This window comes from Oncorhynchus tshawytscha, unplaced genomic scaffold (genome assembly GCF_018296145.1).
Source record: "Oncorhynchus tshawytscha isolate Ot180627B unplaced genomic scaffold, Otsh_v2.0 Un_contig_3458_pilon_pilon, whole genome shotgun sequence".
Lineage (NCBI taxonomy): Eukaryota > Metazoa > Chordata > Actinopteri > Salmoniformes > Salmonidae > Oncorhynchus > Oncorhynchus tshawytscha.
In genome coordinates, this window is record NW_024609763.1 from 357,146 (window position 1) to 382,016 (window position 24,871).

At 41.6% G+C, this 24,871-nt stretch overlaps 1 protein-coding gene and 1 long non-coding RNA gene across 3 annotated transcripts; both read right to left on the minus strand.

The window, feature by feature from the left end:
• Nucleotides 1–3,906: 3,906 nt before the first annotated feature.
• Nucleotides 3,907–12,650, minus strand: LOC121845784 (zinc finger protein 79-like). Its single transcript, XM_042317714.1, has 4 exons — nucleotides 12,346–12,650; nucleotides 6,104–6,275; nucleotides 4,342–4,734; nucleotides 3,907–4,173 (listed from the first exon to the last, which is right to left on the minus strand). The coding sequence occupies exons 1-4, from the start codon at nucleotides 12,382–12,384 to the stop codon at nucleotides 3,911–3,913; spliced, it is 867 nt and encodes a 288-aa protein (XP_042173648.1). The 5' UTR covers nucleotides 12,385–12,650; the 3' UTR covers nucleotides 3,907–3,910.
• A 1,563-nt stretch (nucleotides 12,651–14,213) lies between these two features.
• On the minus strand, nucleotides 14,214–23,082 carry LOC121845785. 2 transcript variants are annotated; one of them, XR_006082775.1, is made up of 4 exons: nucleotides 22,156–23,082; nucleotides 21,498–21,579; nucleotides 18,300–18,461; nucleotides 14,214–15,788 (listed from the first exon to the last, which is right to left on the minus strand). It is a non-coding gene; the product is annotated as an uncharacterized LOC121845785 (long non-coding RNA). The 2 variants fall into 2 exon arrangements; XR_006082774.1 differs by lacking the exon at nucleotides 21,498–21,579 and having other exon boundaries at nucleotides 14,216–15,788.
• Nucleotides 23,083–24,871: the final 1,789 nt, after the last annotated feature.

Consider the following 24,871-nt stretch of genomic DNA (forward strand, 5'->3'; position numbering starts at 1 on the left):
GTCAGAGGTGGAATTGGAGGCCTTCTTCCTGTTTTGTGAATGAATGTATCAATTAATACATCAATCAACAATCAATCAAGCAATATAAATGATTTTGATCATTATAAAATATCATTTGAAAAAAGGATCAATTCATCTCACTCACCTGAACCCAAAGAGACAGAGTATTAGAATCAGAACAACAACTATGATTCCTACAACATCATTCTTCAAAGACTAACGTAACAGGCAATTCTCGTAGTCTTCAACAGCACAGGAGTAGCTGCCTGTATCCTCACTGCTGACTGGGTCTAGGATCAGGAAGTTATCTTGGGTTGATGAGAAGTTGTCCGTTCTTGTACCAGATGTAGGTGGGGTTGTCAGTTAGAGTACAGGTGGAGCTACAGGTCAGTGTCACCTTTCCTTCCTCTGTGCCAGGAGTCTCCTTCACCTGCAGGTCTGAAAAGTGGGAAATGAAGACAAAATAACACAATCATCATTATTTCCACCAATAATATAATGACTAGATGATATAATACTGTAAGGACAGTATTACCTGTGACAGAGTTATTCCAGGGAAGCTGTTTCCCCATTTTACCTCCATTGTTGTAAATCTAAACTTATATTCAGCAGAGTCACTCTCTCTCAGGTCTGTGATTCTCAGGGTGGAGTCCTTGTCTGTAGTTGGTTGGTACTTCACACGACCTGCATACTCTGGGTCCTGGCTTAGATCTGTAGTAACTCCAGACTCCCATTTGTTGAACCAGGATACTTCTGTGACGTTATGCCAGCTGGGATGTCTATACGTGCAGGTAATGTCCACTGTTGACCACTTCAAGGCACAGATATCCTCTTGGTGTGAGTCACATTCAAACAGCTCTGACCATGAACACCTGAAACTAAATGTATCTGATAATTTCCTCAAATGATAATGAGACTATTTAAGTGTTTTAGATGTATAGGACTGGTTAATTTAAAATGAATAAAATATATAGACACACACAGTGCATTCAGAAAGTATTCAGAACCCTTGACTTTTTCATGTTGTTACATTACAGTCTTATTCTAAAATTTATTTCAAAAATGTAAATTCTAAAACGATATAACAAGATAACATTCCATCAGCCATTTTCTACCTTTTCTATTATACTGTATAGTTCCTAGTAGTGTTACTATCCAAGAGTGCACCGATTTGTCTGTTTTCCCCACATGTTCTACTATTGGTCCACAGGCCTTAATGATTGATACTTAAGATGATTATTATAGGTGAGTTCAGACTCACACAATGTAGGAGTGAGAAAATCCTCATAGTCTTTTACAGCACAGGAGTAACTGTCTGTAGAGTAACACCCGACCACGAGAGTATTACAGGAGTATTGTTGGGAAGTAGGGTCATGGAGATGTTGTCCGTTGTTGTACCAGATGTAGGTGAGGTTGGGGTTGTCAGTCAGAAGACAGGTGGTGCTACAGGTCAGTGTTCTCTTCTTTTCCTCTGTGGAGGAAGACACCTTCACCTGCAGCTCTGAATGATTCTAATGAATTATTATAATTAGATATTATATATTACCTGTGACAGTCAGAGTTGTTCCAGGGAAGCTGTACCCCCATTCTGCATACTGTGTTGTAAATCTGAACTTGTACTCCGCTGAATCTCTCTCTGGTCTGTGATTTTTTTTTCACTCAACAAAACCTAAATTTGTACGATTTTACTGAGTTACAGTTCATATAAAGAAATCAGTCAATTGTTATAAATGAATTAGACCCTAATCTATGGATTTCACATGACTGGGAATACAGATACAATTAAAGTCAGAAGTTTACAAACACTTAGGTTGGAGTCATTAAAACTTGTTTTTCAACCACTCCACAAATTTCTTGTTAACAAACTATTGTGTTTGCAAGTCGGTTAGGACATCTACTTTGTACATGACACAAGTAATTTTTCCAACAATTGTTTACAGACAGATTATGTCACTTATAATTCACTATATCACAATTCCAGTGGGTCAGAAGTTTACATACACTAAGTTGACTGTGTCTTTAAACAGCTTGGTGTCACGTTCGTCGTAAGAACATTCGGACCAAAGCGCATTGTGATATGGGTTCCACATGTTTATTAAATGAAACGCACAAAAACAATAAAGAACGAACGGAACGTGAAGTAGATGAATTGCTGACAGGCAACTACACATAAATAAGATCCCACAATACAGTGGGGAAATGGCTGCCTAACCAAAATAGAGAATAAAAAGGCTCTCTACGCTCAGGGCGTGACAGTAACCTCCCCCCAAAGTTGCGGACTCCGGCCGCAAAACCTGAAAACAACTGGGGAGGGTAGGGGGGTGACAAGTGTCGGCTCTGGTGCAGGTCTTTGCCCCCGCCCAGACCACGGGTCAGGCCATGGGTAGAATGCCGTGCCCGGACTGGGCATCGGCGCCGTGCCTGGCTCTCCGGACCGTTGACCGTCGCTGGAGGTTTCCGGACCGTTGACCGTCGCTGGAGGTTTCCGGACCGTTGACCGTCGCTGGAGGTTTCCGGACCGTTGACCGTCGCTGGAGGTTTCCGGACCGTTGACCGTCGCTGGAGGTTTCTGGACCGTTGACCGTCGCTGGAGGTTTCCGGACCGTTGACCGTCGCTGGAGGTTCCAGACCGTTGACCGTCGCAGGAGGTTCCGGACTGGGAACCGTCGCCGGAAGCTCTGGACTACCAAATACTAATTGAGTGTATCTAAACTTCTGACCCACTGGGTATGTGATGAAAGAAATAAAAGCTGAAATAAATCACACTCCACTATTATTCTGACATTTCACATTCTTAAAATAAAGTGGTGATCCTAACTGACCTAAAACAGGGAATTTGTACTCGGATTAAATGTCATGATTTGTGAAAAACTGAGTTTAAATGTATTTGGCTAAGGTGTATGTAAACTTCCGACTTCAACTGTATGCATCTGTTGGTCACAGATACCTTAAAAAAAACGGTAGTCAGTATCTGGTGTGACCACCATTTGCCTCATGCAGTGTGACATAAGATAAAGGATTTAATGTGTTTTTGTATTGAATACATGTGTCGTGGAAATTACTACTGAGGACTCAGTCAAACTTAAATTAATAATGATTTATTATCAGCCAGCTGGAGAGATTCCAACAAACTTACGGTCAGGAGCTCTTTCGGGGCAGTCCCGTTAGTCCTCTTATATACTGGTAACACAGACAAGTTATATTTGCATGATTTACATTATTCATCATTAACATTTGGTTCCTGCATGTAATTATAGAACATATTCTGAGCGTTCTGCCAAAAGGTCTGAGGGGGTCATGACCGTCTCCCCCTCATATCTCTACCCAGCACCTACAGGAACCAATGACTGTATGAGACATGATGTACAATTCAAGACTCTCTCTTGCGATAACATTTCCCCCACACATGAATATACACCTACCATTGGTGAAACATTTTTATTATACATTATTTAATGGATAATATGAGTTCATAAATTAAAAGATAGCTCTGAACACCTCCTCCCCCACCCCACCACACACACAGCACTTCTACTCCAAGACGCTTGTAACATATGGATCCAGAGCTGCATATTATGCTACATATGTTACCATGGCAATCAGACATACTAAAGTGTTAGAGAATGGGAGATGGATGACTGTTTACAAGATGTTTTCTATGTAAACTTTATTTAGGGATCTGGAACCGGTGCCAGAGAGAAGGGAGATGAAAGAAAACATGTTTGTGCTTTCTGGTGTTTTATCAGTGACCCTGAATGAGCAAAACTCTTCCCACACTGATCACAGCTATAAGGCTTCTCTCCTGTGTGTATGCGTTGGTGTAGAGTCAGGGATCCTGATTGATTGAAGCTCTTCCCACACTGATCACAGCTATAAGGCTTCACTCCTGTGTGTATGCGTTGGTGTAGAGTCAGGGGATCCTGATCGTCCTGAAGCTCTTCCCACACTGATCACAGCTATAAGGCTTCTCTCCTGTGTGTATGCGTTGGTGTATGATCAGGTCTCCTGATCGACTGAAGCTCTTTCCACACTGATCACAGCTATAAGGCTTCGCTCCTGTGTGTATGAGTTGGTGTGTAGTCAGGTTTCCTGAATGATTGAAGCTCTTCCCACACTGATCACAGCTATAAGGCTTCTCTCCTGTGTGTATGCGTTGGTGTAGAGTCAGGGATCCTGAATGATTGAAGCTCTTCCCACACTGATCACAGCTATAAGGCTTCACTCCTGTGTGTATGCGTTGGTGTAGAGTCAGGGATCCTGATTGATTGAAGCTCTTCCCACACTGATCACAGCTATAAGGCTTCACTCCTGTGTGTATGCGTTGGTGTAGAGTCAGGGATCCTGAATGATTGAAGCTCTTCCCACACTGAACACAGCTATAAGGCTTCTCTCCTGTGTGTTTGTGGTTAGTCTGGGCTCCTGACTGATTTAAGTATTTCCCACAATCAAAGCAGGTATAAGGTCCCTCCCCTGAATGAATTCTCTGAGATTTTAAGGTATTAGATGCATGCTCTAGAGTGTGAATTTGCTCATGATTTGTCAAGTCCTGTTTAGCAAAACTCTTCCCACAGTCAGAGCAGCAGTGGTGAGGTTTCTTCCCTATACCTCTATGCTGGTGTTTGACGTGTTCTGATCTGGAGAGACTCTTCTCTTTCTTGTCAGCATCATGTTGTTGTTGAGGCTCCCCAGATGATAAGCCCCTCCCACTTAGAGAGCAACGATTAGGGATGTCCCCTGTGAAACAAAGACATTGAATAGTTAGGTTTTGCAAGTATGGGTCCATAAACAGATGGGTCCTTCCATGAAATTAAGGCCTTTTGGGTCCCTTTCATATTTTCCAGTAGAAATTGTACATCAGTATTACATTTTAACAAGTTCTTCCATCAACCCTGTGTCACATCAACCCTGTGTCACATCAACCCTGTGTCACATCAACCCTGTGTCACATCAACCCTGTGTCACATCAACCTTGTGTCACTTCTATTAAGATTTTAACCCAACTAACACAATCATTTCTCCAAGTTTTACCATCGTTGAGTAAATGTACAAGTACAGAATAATACGATTATTGTGAAGCCAATTAGTACAAGAGTTTGATTTAAACGTTGACATGCTTTGAAAGAACAATTTCCCTAATAAACCTGTTTACATGGACACATCTGAAATCAGGCTACCTGACGGGACTTCGATAAACGCTGAAAATTGTCAATCAAAATAAACGCTCTTCCACAGCGACTATGTTGTTTTTAAGCAGTATAACGTTTGTATGTGAAAACTATTTCTAAGATTAGTACTTTGTTTTTCCTAAACACACTGCACTCGGTCAAAAAGAAGTTAGCTGGCGCTGCTTGTAGTAGCACATACACAGATTAAAGTGTAGGACCTCACTGAAGGCCCAGGCCCCAGGCCACTGGTTATGACCTTACACCAATTAACATAAGCAGAGTAAGGTGTTTACATGACTAATGCCACACTCATCCTACTGCCATAATCAGTTTAATAGCAAATGATTAGTGTGCATGTAAAGTCCTAGTTATTTGGTTACTTTGACAGTCATTTCTGAACATTTACATCTGTCCCTCATTTTAAGATCAACCTGTTTTAATATGGTGAAACTGTTCCTTACATTTTTTGGGCAAAATAAATTATTCTCTGTTTTTTTTGTAGAAAACTGAGCAAGTGAACCATTTTACCCATAAAGTAAAATGGTAGAATATATTTTTTTGTGAAGCTAGCATTCAATTTTCACTCCCCATGGAACAAAACTAGCTTCCATTAGCCCTGTCATAAGCACATTTGTGGCTGATTTAAAGGACTATTTTACCAATGTAATCTGGTAGTTTTGTTGTTTTCAGTTGTCCCCTGTTACTTTATTTAGCACTTAACACAGTATGCATTTCCATATAACCTCCAGATGGAAAACATGTTTTTATGAAATCGAACATGTGCTCTTCATTAAAAAATGTTCAAATGAGGTGAAATCACATGTTTTTTTGGGGGGGACCAAATTATACTTTTCAAAATTGGGTGGAACTACCAAACATTTTCATCAATATAATTAACCAATTCATTGTTACTTACAGAAGCAGACTAATCCACACACCATGGTTCTTACTTAATGAAATCATATCTCCATGTTCCTCTTGCCCTTCTCGTCTCTCAGTTCCACTCTGCCCCGGTGTTTTCCTGCAGTCGACCAGAACCATCAGTAAAGTACAGAGAGGCGGTCGACCTGGGGACTCCTGGAGGGTGGAGGGGGACGGGCTAGCTTTGTCCTGTTGGCCACAAGAAGTTTTACAGTTGATCATTAAACCAAATATTGTATTAATTCAGTCTAAACCTCTGATTTGGGTGCATCCCTGGAATATCCCCTTTTACCTGAAATGTTCAATCGTTCACTATAAACCACAAATCTAAGAGCGTTGGATTGGTGGAGGCATGGGCTAGTTTCCACCATATTTCTTTATAGCAGTCATTTCCTATCGAACAGCACGGAAGAGGAGAAGCAAGAGGGATAACTGGGCCCAAAATCTGGCTTCTGGCTTATTTGATCATATATACATTTTCGTAACGAGTAGGTTGTTAGGAGTGTATTGGTAAAAGTAGGACACGTCACATCCAGTAAACTTTGAGGAAAAAAACACTTTGTATGGAAGTAGTGCCTGGTCATCACTAGTTACCACAAACAAAGCCATAGAACACACCCATTTCTACAACTGATATTTTTAAAATTGATTTTAACCCTAACATTGAAAACACTACCTTTATGCCTAAACTTAAATACAAATACGATATAGACGTTTGACTTTGTGGCAACACGCATATCTGGCCTCTCATTGACTATAATGGTCCCACCTGATCTTGCATCTTCCTGATTGCCTTCCAGCTGCGTTTCAAACTCAACAGCCCTCGGCTCTAAACCCTCAGCCCTTGAATTGCGTTTTACATCCGAGTGCCTTAAATGTCCCTTGCCCAAGCGAGGGAGAGTGATGATCCGAGAGGCAACGTCCTTGGTGGAAGTCTTGAAGTTTAACATAAAAACAACCAACCTAAAGCTATCAATGTACCTAGTAAGCTAACGTACCCAGCTAGCGTTGAGCATACCGGAACATTACATTTATATAGACTTTATTACATGGCTTGGCACAAAGCCAAGCTGGTCCATTTCTTTATGTAATCTTAATTTAACTAGGCAAGTCACATATTCTTATTTACAATGGTGGCCTAGGAACAGTGGGTTAACTGCCCTTTTCAGGTGCAGAATGACAGATTTTTTACCTTGTCAGCTCCGCCCATAATAGAGGTGCATATTGACTCAGCTGGAACATACACATTGGTTCTGCTTGCACATATACTAATGGTTAAGTCCATATCGATTCTGCTTACTACTTCTAAGAAAACACTATAGGAACTGGAAAATCCAACACCAGCACTCCTATCAGGTAGCTAGTATTGTGAATTGTTCAGTACATATGTGGCAATTATTTATTTCAGAAGGAGCCAGCAAAACTAGTGCATCTATGTGCTCTCTGTCTTTGGACACCACTAGACAAGCACATGGTTATTCTTGTAACTGTTATGGCCGTAACTGTTATGGCCAACTATGGTTACACCTCTTGGGTTTTTCCCAGAACAGAGGTTCCCCTTTCAGTAGAGTCAGCAGGATGTCATGTGTTGGTTAATTCTATAGAGTGCCAATGTAACGGATGTGAAACGGCTAGCTTAGTTAGCGGTGCACGCTAAATAGCGTTTCAATCAGTGACGTCACTTGCTCTGAGACCTTGAAGTAGTAGTTCCCCTTGCTCTGCAAGGGCCGCGGCTTTTGTGGAGCGATGGGTAACGATGACTTTTGTTGATGTGTGCAGAGGGTCCCTGGTTCGCGCCCGGGTATGGGCGAGTGGACGGTCTAAAGTTATACTGCTACACCAAGGTCTGTTGCTGTGGTCCTACATGTTTAAAACTATTTATGTGACTCTACAGGTTGCATGTCCTAATATGAAGGCAATATGATAACGGTGGCTAAATGCAACAGGTCATTAAGAGGACTTTCTATGAGTGTGAAGTAAGAAGGACAAATGTATAAATATTCTGTGTCAAGACTGGAAGGCAGTCGTTTTCATGATTCCAGCTCTGCTTTTATTATTGTTACTGTAATTTAATTATGCTAATGTGTTTTCATTAATTGAAAACCCTTAAACTATTTTATTAGAATTTGTAAGATTCCTGTTTGCATAAAATAGACGGAGCCCAGTCTTTTTAATAATAGGTAACATAATTTATTCTCGGAGCGCGCTGCCACTTCACCATGAGCAACAGTTTATATACAAAACATGACGTCATTTCATTGCTTAACAGAAATCCCTCCTCTCGACAGGGACAAAGTGAGGTGAAAAGTTCATTCTAACTTACAACACACTCCCAGGTAACTTTAGACCCCTCAACATTATCAATCACCACTTAGATGACAGTTCTAATTAACAGAAAACCTAGGAATGCACTCACGGTCTTATCTAAAAACCCCAGAGGTCAGTTTCGTCGGTTCAACCATAGGTTAACGACCTTATCTGTTTACACAGTTCACTTCTTTCTTCCTAGTTGGAATGGTGTTCATTAACTTTAATTACTCCTTGTCTGTGTCACACAATCACATCTTATGAACTCATATTGTTAATCAGATATAATAAAACAGAGTATAAGTTTACTTAGTTACAGTTCCATTTAAAATGATGTGTTCAGTCATTTAATAATTTTACCAACAATTATGAAGTAATAAAAAAATCTACTTAAACTCACAGGCTCCAGGATTTGTGAAATATGATTGCCCAAATATTTCCACGACACTAGCTACAGTTTACCATAACTGGCTAAACATGATTGTATTTACTGCCTTAATTTTGCTGTACCCCAGGAAGAGTAGCTGCTGCCTTTGTAGCTAATGGGGATCCATAATACATACAAAGTTGGTCAACTTCCTTGTTCAGGAACAGAACGACAGGTGTTTATCTGGTCAGCTCGGGGATTCGGTTACTGACCCAACGCTCTAACCACTAGGCTACCTGCCGCTCCAAACAGAACACAGCAATGTGGAGGTTCAAATATGATGAAAACTAGGCCTAGACATTTTATACAACACAGCGGGCATATAATGTTAAAACCAGAGTTACCCGATCCATTGTGGAAGCTACTGTTTCTTGTATGATATGAACTGTTCGACCCTAGCTGTTCTCGTCAACATTTTCCTGTTGTCTTGTTCTTCTTTAGGGTTTTATGGCAGACTACACCTATTGGAGTATTACCGCCACCTACTGTACGGCGAGTGAACGAAGAAGAAAAATATCTATCCAAATTATTTATATCGTAGGTGAAGAATTCATGCAGTACATCTCTCCATAATTGTGTAAAATCTTCATGAATATGTTCCATTATAAATCTACTGATGTCTTGCCACATTCTTTACTTGAATACCATCAAAAAAAAGATTCAACACGGTTTCTGGTCATTTCAAACGGTACAATTTGAATGTGTTTCTTTTTTTAAACTTCTTCATATAGTGGTTGGCAGGATAATATAAATTGATCATTTTATAATAAACGTCCTTAATTGTGTTAGTCAGTACGTTTGTGTGAGACAACAAATATGATCAATAAAACAATTCCAATAAGGCATGACATAAGGTGTATAGATAGATACAAAATCCTGTTGATACAAGGCAAGTATCACTCTGTTGTTGAACAGACCAAAACAAAAACAAATCTTTACTACTATTGAGTCAACAGCTGTAATCGAAGGAAGGTTCTGAGGGTCTTAACATGTTCCTGAATAATAAAGCATCACCTGAGGGAATTGAGACTAAAACAATTGCAAACTCTTTAGGCGAAATAGGGATCTTGTCAAGTGATAAGGATAGGATATTATTTCTGAACCAATATTCTAAAAACAAAGATTTATTGTTACACAATATGTGCTGATTATTCCAGATATAATATACGTGTGGAGAGAAATGATGCTTCTAAATGACGGTTCATGACTAGAAAACCTGCTGATGAAAAGCAGAGCTTCACTGGAACTTTGTCAATAGCAAACCAACATGAAGTTAAGGCCACCAAAAGTAGAAGAGGCATGATGAGGAATAAAGTTTCACATAGAAGTAGGTCTTCTTATGTAGTGTTTTATCAAATTGATCTTAAAAGTATTATTTAAGGTAGGAATGTCCAGAAAATTCAGCCCACCATACTCATGTGTTCAATGCAACAGTTTCCTAATGTGACGGGTTCGGTTTCTCCACAGAAAGTTAAAAAACATCTGGTCTGTTGAAAGGGTTCTACATGGAATCCTAAAGAGTTCTACCTGGAACCAAAGAGGTTCTAACTGAAACACAAAAGGGTTCTTCAAAGGGTTCTCCTATGGGGACAGCCGAAGAACCCTTTCAGGTTCTAGATAGCACCTTTCTTTCTAAGAGTGTAGTACTGCTACACCCACTCCTCTACAACACTTCAACCGACCAAATAAATGATGTCATGGAGCATCACCATGGCGATGATGATTTGTGAGACGTCATTACATGGACAATCCACAATAGCGACTTAATGACATTTGGAGTTCCTGACATCATTTGTTTGACTTCTAACTGTTAGAGAGGATGGCTGCATCTGAAATGTCACCTGACAGTATATAGGTAATAGGATGCCATTTCAGACAGACTATGTGTAGGTCTATTCTAGTCTGGTGGATGGATGGTGTAATAGATTGGTCCTGAAGGTCTGTTCTAGTCTGGTGGATGGATGGTGTAATAGATTGGTCCTGAGTGGCGTAGCGTTCTAAGGTTCAGCATCTCAGTGCAAGAGTCATCACTGATGGAAGACAAGACTAAATGAAAAGTGGATTGGCGATGGCTAGAAGGTCGGTGACGTCGAACGCCAAACGCCGCCCGAACAAGAGGGGACCAACGTCGGTGGAAGTTGTGACACACGTGTGCTTTCTGGTGTTTTATCACTGACTCCTTCCACTGTGGTGGACATTTTAATATTATAGTTTTATATTATTCTACTATACTGTTAAATTAGACATACTATACTGTTTTTACTTAGATAATTGTCTATTGTTATATGTTACTATATTACTGAGGGAATTGTCTATTGTTATATGCTAATATTCTTTGCTGATACAGGCTTGTCTTGTGTGACTTAGTCATAACTCTGAGTGTACAGATGTATGAGCTGTTTGGGTGCTACCACAGTATGTGACCTCCGCTGTTTACAATCAGCAGGAATGTAGCTATGTGGGAAGTGCAGGGAGGAACAGTGAGTGGTGGCGATATCAGCCATCATGATCTACACAGACCAGCTAAATTACTTCGTACAAATCTGTTTCCAGTGTCTGTTTCTGAACATCTGCTAACTGTCAAAGATAAAAAAGGATGTACTTTCAATAAAAGGCAAAAGACAGCTCTGTTCATTGAGTTTTCAACACAGACTATTCTTAGTGATGGTTGATTGCTTCATTTTTGCATATCTTACAATAAATATATTGTTTGAAAAGTCTCTCTTCCTATAGCATTTCTCTGACACCACAAAGACAGGAGTAAGGATTCTCTCCAGCGTGTGCAAGCAGGAATTGAGTTTAATAAGAAGAACATTGTTAGATACAGTCGTAAATATTGATACTTTTAAGAGAACGGGGCTGGGAGATAGGATTTAGTTGCTGGCCCACACTCCAGTACAGTAGGTGGTGTAATGTACCATAAAGTTGATAGGATTTAGTTGCTGGCCCACACTCCAGTACAGTAGGTGGTGTAATGTACCATAAAGTTGATAGGATTTAGTTGCTGGCCCACACTCCGGTACAGTAGGTGGTGTAATGTACCATAAAGTTGATAGGATTTAGTTGCTGGCCCACACTCCAGTACAGTAGGTGGTGTAATGTACCATAAAGTTGATAGGATTTAGTTGCTGGCCCACACTCCAGTACAGTAGGTGGTGTAATGTACCATAAAGTTGGATGCCAACCACCGATAAACCCCAAAGAAGAATATGTATTTTCATTGTCAGAGTGAGTATCTAGTCATATAATGGATAATCTGACTTTCAAATCAGTGGAGGTGAACAAGTGCACATTTTGGGAGGAAGTAGAGATATATTAGGTAATATGACAGATTTCCAAACATGATATAGCTGTAGATTAACGTTACTTTGCTGAGGGAAAAAATATCCTAACAAGTTTTACAATCATGTTTATTTTTGTCCAGCAGTTTAAACCGAACACGGGAATGTGGAGGATTAAAGGTGATGAAAACTAGTCCTATACATTTTATACAACACAGCGGGCATATGTTAAAACCAGATTTACCTGATCCATTGCGGAAGCCATTGTTTCTTTGTATGGCATGAAATGTTGTAGGGTACAGTTTGACAACTTTGTTGCAGTGTTCGGATAATGACAGCTAGTAATGAGTTGCCGAGAGAAAATTCGATTCTCAAGACTGCAACTGATGCGCCCCTAGACCAGAGCAATCAAACATCTATTTAAATATCCAAACGTAAGTTAGAACAAATAAACGTCTCATGTAGCCTAGTATTACTTCAGAAAGTTCCTGGATAACATTTTACGTGATCAATAAAAGTCGAGTAAAGTCAAGAAAATGTTCAACAACACCCCTTTCACTAAGAATCCTGTTGTCTGCTATCGTCTACTTTTACCTGGCAGCCACTTGGAAAAGATGCACAAAGAGGGAGGATCTCAACAGGCCTCTCTCTCGTGAGGGAGTGTCTGGGAATGAAATGTTCCGGTCTTTCGCTGCTGATACAATGGCAGCTGCTGTTCACTACCAGCACAGATAGGAAAAAATAGCTATTTATGCAAGTCTTTGCAATGGGTGCATCAAACCTAATTCACAAGTAATTCTCAGGTCAAAAATAAACGTAAGTCCAGTGGTGGAAAAAGTACCCAATAGTCATACTTGAGTCAAAGTAAAGATACTATAATAGAAAATGACTCAAGTAAAAGTCACACAGTTAAATCTACTTGAGTAAAAGTATTTGGTTTGAAATATACTTAAGTATCAAAGGTAAATGTAATTGTTCAAGTATAAGTATGAATAATTCAAATGTCTTTATACAAAGCAAACCGGAAGGCACAAATGTATTGTTTTTTAAATTATTTACGGATAGGCAACACTCAGACATAATTTACAAAAAAGTATTTGTATTTAGTGAGTCCACTAGATCAGAGGCAGTAGGGAGGACCAGGGATGTTCTCTTGATAAGTGTGTGAATTGAACCATTTTCCGGTCCTGCTAGGCATTCAAAATGTAACGAGTACATTTAAGGAGTAAAAAGTACATCATTTTCTACAGGAATGTAGTAAAGTAAAAGTTTTCAAATATATAAATAGTAAAGTACAGATACCCCAAAAAACGAATTATGTAGTACTTTAAAATATTGTTTATTTAAGTACTTCACACCACTGTGTAAGTCTTTCTTCTAAACTAAACTACAGTCAAATATACTGTATTTATAACTAACACCCTTCTATGTATTTAACTTGTATACAATAAATAAACAAAAGCAAAGCACAGCACAGCAGGCCTATACTGTTAAAAGTAAACCAGACTTACCGGATCCATCGTGGAAGCTATTGTTTTCTTCAGTGTTTCTTACTAAGACAAGAAATGGGTAGGCTACATACAGTACAGTTACTATGTTCTCACAGAGTTCAGATAAGGATTAGGGGGTTGCAGGGGGAGAATTCCTGTCTCAAGTCTGCAACTGATGCACCCCTAGACCAGAGCAATCAAACATCTATTGAAATATCCAAGCTTGATTACGTTATGACAGCATAACGTCTCACATCTTTATTTAACTAGGCAAGTCAGATAAGAACACATTTTTATTTACAATGACGGCAGAGGAACAGTGGGATAACTGCCTTGTTCAAGGGCAGAACTGAAGTTGTTTACCTTGTCGGCTCGGGATTCGATTTAGCAACCTTTCGGTTACTGGCCCAACGGTCTAACCACTAGGCTACCTGCTGCCCCAGGCTAATCTTACTTTAGAAAGTTCCTCGATAAGATTTTACCAAAACTATACAGATTGAGTAAAGTCAAGAAAATGTTCAACAACACCCCTTTCCAAAAGTATCCTGTTGTCTGCTATCGTCTACTTTTACCTGACAGCAACTTGGGAAATAGTTCAATTTGAGTCCAGATGTTCTCAAGGCTGTTGTTGCATCTCCCTCCCTGCAGCCTAGAAACATAAAGAGAGACATGTGTAGCACTGTAAGACACGTGTTTCTCTGTTGATTGTTTAAAACCTGTTTTATTCTCAGGACCATGACTACAACATTGAGTATTGGGACACAGGGTAACAACATATCCTGGTCTCTTCTACAGAATTCAACTAAACATTTTTAAAAAATACATATTTAAAAAAAAAATGTATATCCAATCAGCAATGTAAAAGAAAACATGAAACCACATTCATATGTATGTTTTACAATGACATTTACATGCAAGCATTCGTTCCACATAACAAATCACCAATAAACAGTAGAATGTTGAGGTATAAGATATTATCAAGTGTATTTCCAGTGTGAAGAGAGAGAGGTTTGGTAGGAGACCTTACTGGCCGTGAGGAAACAGAAGAGTGTGAGGTCTGTGGTTGACCTACAGGTACTGATGGGCAGAGCTGGCTTCCTGCCCCCATGATGCCTCTTCCTAACAACCAACACATCATTCGATTCACAATAAAATGTGTGAACATCTTTCTGGAGCACACTTAATACACAATAAGGAAAGTTCAAAGATATCACAAATTAAATCCTTTAAAATAAATTCAACAACTTAATTTGACGACACTAATAGTCCTATATCTTCTGTACTTCTATGTGTCCCATCAGCTACACTAAAACCTGGTGAAAGGTTTTAAAATAAATATGTGAACATCTTTTAGGAGCAAACTAATTATACAAGAGGACTATGGTCCTTTTAAAAATGGATTATTCGATTTTTAAAAACACATAATTAATGTCATAAGCAGACGTTGTTGAGCAGATAATGGAATATATTTATTGATCTATTGAATACATGAATACACACCTTGTATTGTTGAAACACAATTCATGAATAGATAATAGGAGTTATTGAAGTAAGATACAGCTCTGAACATCCCCACCCCACCACACACACACACCACTCCTACTCCAAGAAGCTTGATTACATATGGTTCCAGAGCTGACTCTTTACAATATGTTTTCTGTTCAAACTTTATTTAGATATATTGAACAGGTGCCTAAGAGGAGGGATGAAAGAAAACATGTTTGTGCTTCCTGGTGTTTTTTTCAGTGACCCCGATTGAGCAAAGCTCTTTCCACATACACCTTACTCCTGTCTCTCTCCAGTGTGTATGCGTTGGTGTGTGCTCAGGGCTGCTGATTGATTAAAGCTCTTCCCACACTGATTACAGCTATAAGGCCTCTCTCCTGTGTGTATAAGTCGGTGTTTGGTCACGGTGAAATCTCAAGCAAAACTCTTCCCACACTGATCACAACTATAAGGCTTCCCTTCAGCATGAATCCACTGGTAAATGACCAATTTTCTCTGTTTAGCAAAACTTTTCCCACAGTCAGAGCAGCGGTGGTGAGGTTTCTTCCTATAAGTCTTTGCTGGTGTTCATTGAGACGTTCTGATCTGGAGAGACTCTTCTGGAGAGACGACTTGTCAGCATCATGTTGTTGTTGAGGCTCCCCTTATGATAAGCCCCTCCCACTGAGAGAGCTACAGGTAGAGCTGACCGCTGTGAAACAAAGATAATGAATAGCAGGTTAACTGATAGGCAAATTTATGCATTTATCAATGTCCCATCAAAATAAACGTACTACCACAGCGTCCATGATTTTTTTGATTACCATATTTGATTCTGATCAGGCAGTGCCCATCTGCTGCCAGGCCTGGATGGGGGCAGGAGTCGGACCACTGGGGCCACCTTGAACAGAGGGTGAATGCCCTGCGTCAGGAGGTTGATAGCGTCGATGGCGACGACAGCTTTTACCTTTTGGCCAGTGATAGGCTGTTCCTGGACGACGATGCTGGTACTCCTAACCACAGTGGGCAGGGCTACCAGGCTGACAGGCCATCAGAAGCCTTCAGCAGGGCTTCATCACGAAGCCTATTCACTCAGGTAGCCACTGCACTGGACATCAAACTGGTGGCCAGTGATGACTTTCCATCTGTCCCCATCTCTGCTGAGTTCCGCAAGGCCTTGCAGGAGAGCTGGGTCTCTCCAGGGGGCTCTCTGACTCACAGCAGAGACTGGACCATGGAGTTGTTGCGGGCGTACTGTCCCTCTGCCTCTGGGAGTACCACACCATGATAGCTGCCATGGTCCTCCCGGACCAGGAGATTATAGAGAGGAACCCGCGACAGAAGCCGGGACCCCCCAGGATCTTTGATGTGGACTTGAAAGCCACATATGGGTACCTCTGCTCTCTTGACCGCCTTACCAACGCGACTATGCTACTGAGATCACGCGGGGTGCAGTATGTCCTCCAATACCTGCAGCCTCGCTTGGATGAGGGCTTAGCAGCCTCTACACTGAGGGTATTTGGCCGCTATATCTGCCTGCCATGTGTGGTGGATAGACAGGCCAGTGGGGCGCCATCCCTTGGTCTCCAGGTTTATGAAGGGGGTTCGTTGCCTGCGTCCAGCTAGGACGCTCTCAATGGCGAGCTGGGATCTGGATGTGGTCTTGGCAGCTTTGGCAGTCTGCCTCCCTGAAACACATCTCTACGAAGGTGGCTTTCATGGTAGCAATAACTTCCATACAGAGGGTGGGTGAGCTCCATGCTCTTTCAGTATGTTCTGAGTGCTACCGGATGGACATCCCTTTTATCCTGTCTGCTTACGACCCCCCGGGAGTGGCGGAAGAGCCTGGCCCTCCCTCCGGCATGCTGTGCCCTGCGCGGGCTCTGGCTTCCTATGTGGAGTGGACACGGGCAGTGAGAACAACAGACCAGCTCTTTTTCTGTTATGGTGAGAGTCCTGGGGACTGGGTTATCAAAGCAGAGGCTCTCTCACTGGATCGTGGACACGATTACGACAGCATACCGCCTGGCTGGCAGGCCAGTGCTGGGATCTGTGGTGGCACATTCAATAAGAGGTGTGGCTGCATCCTGGGCTCTACTGAGAGGAGGGCCGCTCGCGGATATCGTTGCTGCAGCCAGCTGGGATTCCTCTTGCACCTTTGCTAGGTAATATCGGCTAAATGTGGCACCTCTCTCTGCAGTTGGTTCAGTGGTCCTGGGCATCGCCTCCCCTTCCGGGGACTGTGCCGGAACCCACCTTCCACATTGACGGCCCCTGCGTCTCGTTCCCGCGCTGGGACTTCGCCATTGGCTGGCAGGGTCCCTCTAGCACCGACTAAATCTGGTACGGGTATACCAGTATATTGGAGTGATCCAATATAGTGAAACATAATGAAGGTAACGTATGTAACCGCGGTCATGGGAGCTATATGGATCACGCCATTCCTCTACGGTGCTAGAGGCTCCTCAAAAATTATGTAGAGAACGTGTGTCGCGGCCAAGGGTTCTATATATTGGGGCGGACCCCAGTCATGACACAGGTGTACACGGGTGTGAATCTGTAAGTCCTCACCTCCGCCGCGGAGTGATACCAATATATTGGACATATCCATATAGCGTACATAACCATGGTAACACCTTTGTTTTGTTGTTTTCAGTAGTCCCCTGTTACTGTCAACCCTGTTACTTTATTTGGCACATAGTATAGGGATATTTTAATTCAATGTCTTAATAAAAAACATGTTTTCTTAAGTTGACAGAATGTTAAAATTAGGTGAAAAATATTTTTGGACCAAGTTACACTTTTAAAAATGAGTGGAATGAAACATTTAAAATATATCTAACGGTCGCCACCAGCGTGAGTTTTATGCACGTGATGTCAGAATGCACTCACTGTTCCAAAATGTGATTATTACGCAACAGGACAGTTAACACTCTACTGCTAATTATCTATAGGGTGTAATACTTAGTCCAACATTTGCCAACAATTTCAGGTATGTTCATCCCAATTTCTTTTCGTTTGCTTCTGTTCAAGAAACATTTTAACAGAATTGGCAGAACGAACACATCCCTGATGACGCGTAGACACAGGAGAGAAATGTAGAATACAGCGAACTCAGCAAAATGAGTAATTTGTGGTAAGTAATGCAGGCCGCCATCCTTATGCACCTCCGCTATCGTTTCAGAAGCAGACTGTAGTCTAATCTACACACCATGGTTCTTACTTAATGAAATCAAATCTCCATCTTCCTTATCTTCTCCTCCTCTCTCAGTTCCACTCTGCCCCAGTGTTTTCCTGCAGTCGACCAGAACCAGCAGTAAGCGGTACCAGGAGATGTTTGACCTGGGGACTACGGGAGGGTAGAGGGGAACGGCCTAGATTTGTCCTGTTGGCGGCAAGAAATATTAAACATAGTTTATCATTAAACCAAATATTGTATTCATTTAGTCTATTTGGGAATCCCTAGAATCTCTTTTTTCCTCAAATGTTCAATTGTTAACTACTTCCCACAAATCTAATAGCATTGGGTTGGTGGAGGCATGGGCTAGTCAAGAGTTTCCACCATATTTATTATACCAGTAATTTCCTTTCAAAACAGAGGAAGAGGCGACTTGTGACGTAAATGATTGAATATACATTTCGTAATTATTAGGTTGTTACGATTGTACTGATAAAAGTAGGACACGTGACATGCCAGCAACTTGGAGAAAAAAACAACAGTATTGCCAGGTTGACATTAGTTACCACAGCCACAAAGTCTTGAACCACGACTATTTCAAAAATGTATCTACTTAAAATGTCATCTTAAACCTAACCACACTGTTAACCTTATGACTCACCCTAACCTTAAAATAAAAAAGTGAATGTTTGTTTCCATGAACTTCCACGACATACATTTCTGACTTTGTGGCTGTGGTAACGACTGCCTTACATTTAAGAAATGCATTTTCACTGCCATTACATATTAGAAGGCAATCGCTGGGAATTAATTATTGGGCTAATTTATAGGAACATGATATGTCTCACCCCACAAGAGATGCTACAGAAAAGTTAGGAGAATGAACGTGGACAGAATAATAGCTTTGGATGGGTGGGTGAGAACCAGGCGAGGCAGATGTGATTGTATGGCAGGGACTTAAGCCCCACGGTACCTATCACTGTGAGTCCACCATGGCTCCTCCCACCTCCAGTAGTTGATTTACACGTGTTGGAGAGAGTACAGAAAGACAGGGAGGGGGTTGATCCATGACAGTTCTTTAAAAGGCAACTGGAAACTGGAAATCAGTATTTTTTGCCCATAAATACAGATGGATCAAAAGACCCAAGGACAGGTCAGACTGGACCAGCCTTTGTTGAACAGGAAAGTGAGGTGGCTGTCAGGAGACGTATTACAGACCACCTGGCTGAGCTGATGGTCGTACTGTTGGCCTTGCAGTGGTTGGAGGAAGTCAAGCATAGTTATATGTTCTGACTGATGTGCTGTGTTGATGAGTCTGCAATCATTTAGCTCACATAGCAGACAAGGCCTGCTATATGAAGGAATTCAAATTAATGCCCGAGTGAGACAGATGGGTGTCCATATAAGCTTTGCTTGGGTCCCGGCCCATGTGGGGGTGGAAGGGAATGAGGAAGTAGATGTGCTAGCTAAACAGGCCTATAGGAGACAGGAAGTGGAAGTGCCATGAGAAAAGCAGAGGCTGAGGGAATGATATGGGCAGTGGTGGTGCAGAGATGGCAGGAGCAGTGGAACAGTGACAATAAGGGCAGGCCTCTATTCACTGTGGTGGTGCAGAGATGGCAGGAACAGTGACAATATGGGCAGGCCTCTATTCACTGTGGTGGTGCAGAGATGGCAGGAACAGTGACAATAAGGGCAGGCCTCTATTCACTGTGGTGGTGCAGAGATGGCAGGAACAGTGACAATAAGTGGAGCATCGATTCATTGTTTACATTTTAGTTATTTAGCAGACACTGATCTAGAGCGACTTACAGGAGCAATTAGGGTTAAGTTGCTCTAAGGTACATTGACAGATTTTTCACCTAGTCGGCTCAGGTTACTGGCCCAACGCTATAAACCACTAGGCTACCTGCCACCCCTACTCCAGGTACAGAGTAAAGTAGGGGAGGATGGTAGGAATGGACATAAGAGAGGAGGCTTTCCTTACAAGGCTAAGAGTAGGACACAGCCAGCTGAATAAGTGATTAAATGTGATAGGAAATCATTCAACAGGAAGATGTGATTACCTCCAGGAAACAGAGACAGTGGAGAATGTACTGATACAGTGTGGGCAGTATGATAGGGAAACAGAGACAGTGGAGAATGTACTGATACAGTGTGGGCAGTATGATAGGGAAACAGAGACAGTGGAGAATGTACTGATACAGTGTGGGCAGTATGATAGGGAAACAGAGACAGTGGAGAATGTACTGATACAGTGTGGGCAGTATGATAGGGAAACAGAGACAGTGGAGAATGTACTGATACAGTGTGGGCAGTATGATAGGGAAACAGAGACAGTGGAGAATGTACTGATACAGTGTGGGCAGTATGATAGGGAAACAGAGACAGTGGAGAATGTACTGATACAGTGTGGGCAGTATGATAGGAAACAGAGACAGTGGAGAATGTACTGATACAGTGTGGGCAGTATGATAGGGAAACAGAGACAGTGGAGAATGTACTGATACAGTGTGGGCAGTATGATAGGGAAACAGAGACAGTGGAGAATGTACTGATACAGTGTGGGCAGTATGATAGGGAAACAGAGACAGTGGAGAATGTACTGATACAGTGTGGGCAGTATGATAGGGAAACAGAGACAGTGGAGAATGTACTGATACAGTGTGGGCAGTATGATAGGGAAACAGAGACAGTGGAGAATGTACTGATACAGTGTGGGCAGTATGATAGGGAAACAGAGACTGATCCAGTATGAGGGAGAAAGGGGTACAGGAATTGAGTTTGATAAGCATACTGAGTAGAACATTGTTAGATACAGTCACAAATATTAGTATTTTTTAAGAGAAACAGGGCAGGCAGATAGGATTTAGTTCCTCGATCCCTGTCGCTGGCCCACACTCCAGCACAGGAGATGGCTTAATGCACCATAATGTTGGTTGCCTACCGCTGATAAACCCCACAGAAGACGTATTTTCATCGTTAGTGTCTGGTCATGTAATGGATAATCTGACTTTCAAATAAGTGGAGGTGAATAAGTACACACTTTACGAGGAATGAGAGATAATTAAGTAAGAGACACAGATTCCTACACTTAATAAAGTAGTAAGTTACTTTGCGGTTGGAAGAAAAAACATGACGGTAAAACTGGTTGGGATTTCTTTGTCCAGCCATTAACAGTCCACAGGAATGTGGTGGATCAAAGACTATGAAAACTAGTTGTAACCGGTTCTGTACCAGTACCGTTCTGCATTGTGTTCTTGTAAGGTGTAGGTGGAAGACGAGGCTCTGGACACAATTCTGCCGGTTGTCTCTCTTTTAATGACTGCATGGAATGGATACAAATACAAGGCAAACGTTAATGCTGCCGTCTGGACTCCCATACAAGTATATTTGCCTCTCCTCATCACGCTCTGAGCAAACTCATTAGTAAAAGCATCAACAGAAAAATACATTGAAAATATGAACATGTACAAAAGACTCACATTTCATTTGATAAATGTTGTACACCAATACAATAATAATTTGCTAATAAGTGCTAAATATTTCTTAGTGTACTATTGTCCCATTATACTTGAGGCACACAAATGAAGCAACGACGCCATTTTTGACATGACCGGACAGGTAGCAAAATGAACGACAGCTAACTAGGCACATTAACCATGAAATACAAAATCGTCACATTTCACAACATACCTGAATGGAACAGATACAAGGCAAAAGTTAATGCTACCGTCTGGACTCCCATACAACTATATTTGCCTGATAAAAGACAGTGCAGAATGCCAGTGAGAAAATTATTTTTGTATCTCAGCTGCCGTCCACCTATCAGCTGTTTTGAACTTGAAAGCCGAAGAAAGAGAAGGATCTGGGCAGTGTTTCACAAACATAATCTCGTTACCTCTTGGCTGAAGTACTCGATGTGCCGACCCTGCCTCCTCAAACACTCCTCGGCCACATCTACTGCCTTATTCAAACGGATCCAGTACTTCATGGCATTTCCTCCTAGTACTTGCAAATTATTATAAAAAGAAAATCGGCAAGAGACATGGATGAATATGTCGACTCACTGAAAAGTTATTTCAGTATATCTATCACTTTGGGGTTCTCGTGAGGTTTCAGAGATGTATTGCTGCGGAGTTTTATCTTTACGATGTCTCTACCTCTCCCCAGAAGCTTGGACATGATCTCCTGTGGCTGTTCTAACCGGCACTCTCCTCTTTCTCAGGTAAGCGTCCATGAGCTCCTCCCATTCATGTACTGAGGACTTGTCAGACCCCTCCCCTCTGAAACATGGAGTCTCTCTCACGTCAGACTGCACGACCAACTTCATACCAGATAAATGAAGGGAGGGTGTGTCAGTGAATGTCTGTCCTGTACTGGAGCTCTGAGAATGTGCGCCTCTATCCTCCTTCCTCTCACCTTCCTTCCTAATCTGAGCTGATATAGACTGTCCTATCTGATGGGTGAGTTGTGTGGTAAGATTTCCCAAGTCAGGGCTGGCCACCTCTGAACTATCTGAGTGTCACTAAGCATAATGAAAGGAGCTGAGGGTGTGTCGTTAGGCACCCGAGTGGAGCAAAAATGTGGTGAGTCGACAACATCTATAGTTCTAGCTGGGGTCTGAGGCAACTCCCTAAAAAACATCCCTCTCCCAAGACCCAGTTGAAGCTCATCACTGAAAACACGGTCCCCTTTTTCAACAATATACAGTTGAAGTCGGAAGTTTACATACACCTTAGCAAAATACATTTAAACTCAAGTTTCACATTTCCTGACATTTAATCCTAGTAAAAAAATCCCTGTCTTTGGTCAGTTAGGATCACCACTTTATTTTAAGAATGTGAAATGTCAGAATAATGGTAGAGAATGATTTATTTCAGCTTTTTTCTTTCATCACATTTCCAGTGGGTCAGAAGTTCACGTACACTCAATTAGTATTTGGTAGAATTGCCTTTAAATTGTTTAACTTGGGCCAAACATTTTGGGTAGCCTTCCACAAGCTTCCCACAATAAGTTGGATGAATTTTGGCCCATTCCACCTGACAGACCTGGTGTAACTGAGTCAGGTTTGTAGGCCTCCTTGCTCACACATGCTTTTTCAGTTCTGCCCACAAATGTTCTATAGGATTGAGGTCAGGCTTTGTGATGGCCACTCCCAATACCTTGACTTTGTTGTCCTTAAGCCATTTTGCCACAACTTTGGAAGTATACTTGGGGTCATTGTCCATTTGGAAGACCCATTTGAAAACCAAGCTTTAACATCCTGACTGATATTGCTTCAATATATCCACATAATTTTCCTCATCATGATGCCATCTATTTTGAGAAGTGCACCAGTCCCTCCTGCAGCAAAGCACCCCCACAACATGATGCTGCCACCCTTGTGCTTCACGGTTGGGATGGTGTTCTTCGGCTTGCAAGCCTCCCCCTTTCCCCCAAACATAATGATGGTCATTATGGCCAAACAGTTCTGTTTTTGTTTCATTAGACCAGAGGACATTTCTCCAAAAAGTACGATCTTTGTCCCCATGTGCAGTTGCAAACCGTTGTCTGGCTTTTTTAATGGCGGTTTTGGAGCAGTGGCTTCTTCTTTGCTGAGCGGCCTTTCAGGTTATGTCGATATAGGACTCGTTTTACTGTGGATATAGATACTTTTGTACCTGTTTCCTCCAGCATCTTCACAAGGTCCTTTGCTGTTGTTCTGGGATTGATTTGCACTTTTCGCACCAAAGTACGTTCATCTCTAGGAGACAGAACGAGTCTCCTTCCTGAGCGGTATGACGGCTGTGTAGTCCCATGGTGTTTATACTTGAATACTATTGTTTGTACAGATGAACGTGGTACCTTAAGGCATTCGGAAATTGCTCCCAAGGATGAACCAGACTTGTGGAGGTCTACAATTTTTTTCTGAGGTCTTGGCTGATTTCTTTTGATTTTCCCATAATGTCAAGGAAAGAGGCACTGAGTTTGATGGTAGGCCTTGTAATACATCCACATGTACACCTCCAATTGACTCAAATGATGTCAATTAGCCTAACAGAAGCTTCTAAAGCCATGACATCATTTTCTGGAACTTTCCAAACTGTTTAAAGGCAGTAAACTTAGTGTACATAAACTTCTGACCCACTGGAATTGTGACACAGTGAAATAATATGTCTATACAATTGTTGGAAAAATGACTTCAACCTAAGTGTATGTAAACTTCCGACTTCAACTTGAAGTCATATTCACTATCAAAATACACAAATAAAATGGAATATATGTAACAACAATTTCAAATGTATCAGTTAATCTAAGAGATATACCAAACAAACCATTAGCTATTTTTTGGTGTGTTTAAGAGATTTCACTTCCAACCTATTTATAGCATAGCAACTCCCGGTGACCAAGCTGGTGTTGATCAACGGCGATTCATAATGATCCACGTTGATCCGGATCACGGCACCAATGTAACCGGCTCTGCACTGGTACCGTTCTGCATTGTGTTCTTGTAAGGTGTAGGTGGGAGACAAGGCTCTGGACACAATTCTGCCGGTTGTCTCTCTAGTAATGACTGCATGGAATGGATACAAATACAAGGCAAAAGTTAATGCTGCCGTCTGGACTCCCATACA

Excerpts from the sequence above, each read along its gene's own strand:
- LOC121845784 (XM_042317714.1), bottom strand. The coding sequence starts at position 12,384 with ATGCCATACAAAGAAACAATGGCTTCCGCAATGGATCAG. Across the intron at positions 6,276-12,345 it reads TGGCTTCCGCAATGGATCAG|GACAAAGCTAGCCCGTCCCC; the intron begins GTAAATCTGGTT and ends TGTGGCCAACAG. Across the intron at positions 4,174-4,341 it reads GAAGAGCTTCAATCATTCAG|GATCCCTGACTCTACACCAA; the intron begins GATCCCTGACTC and ends TCAATCATTCAG.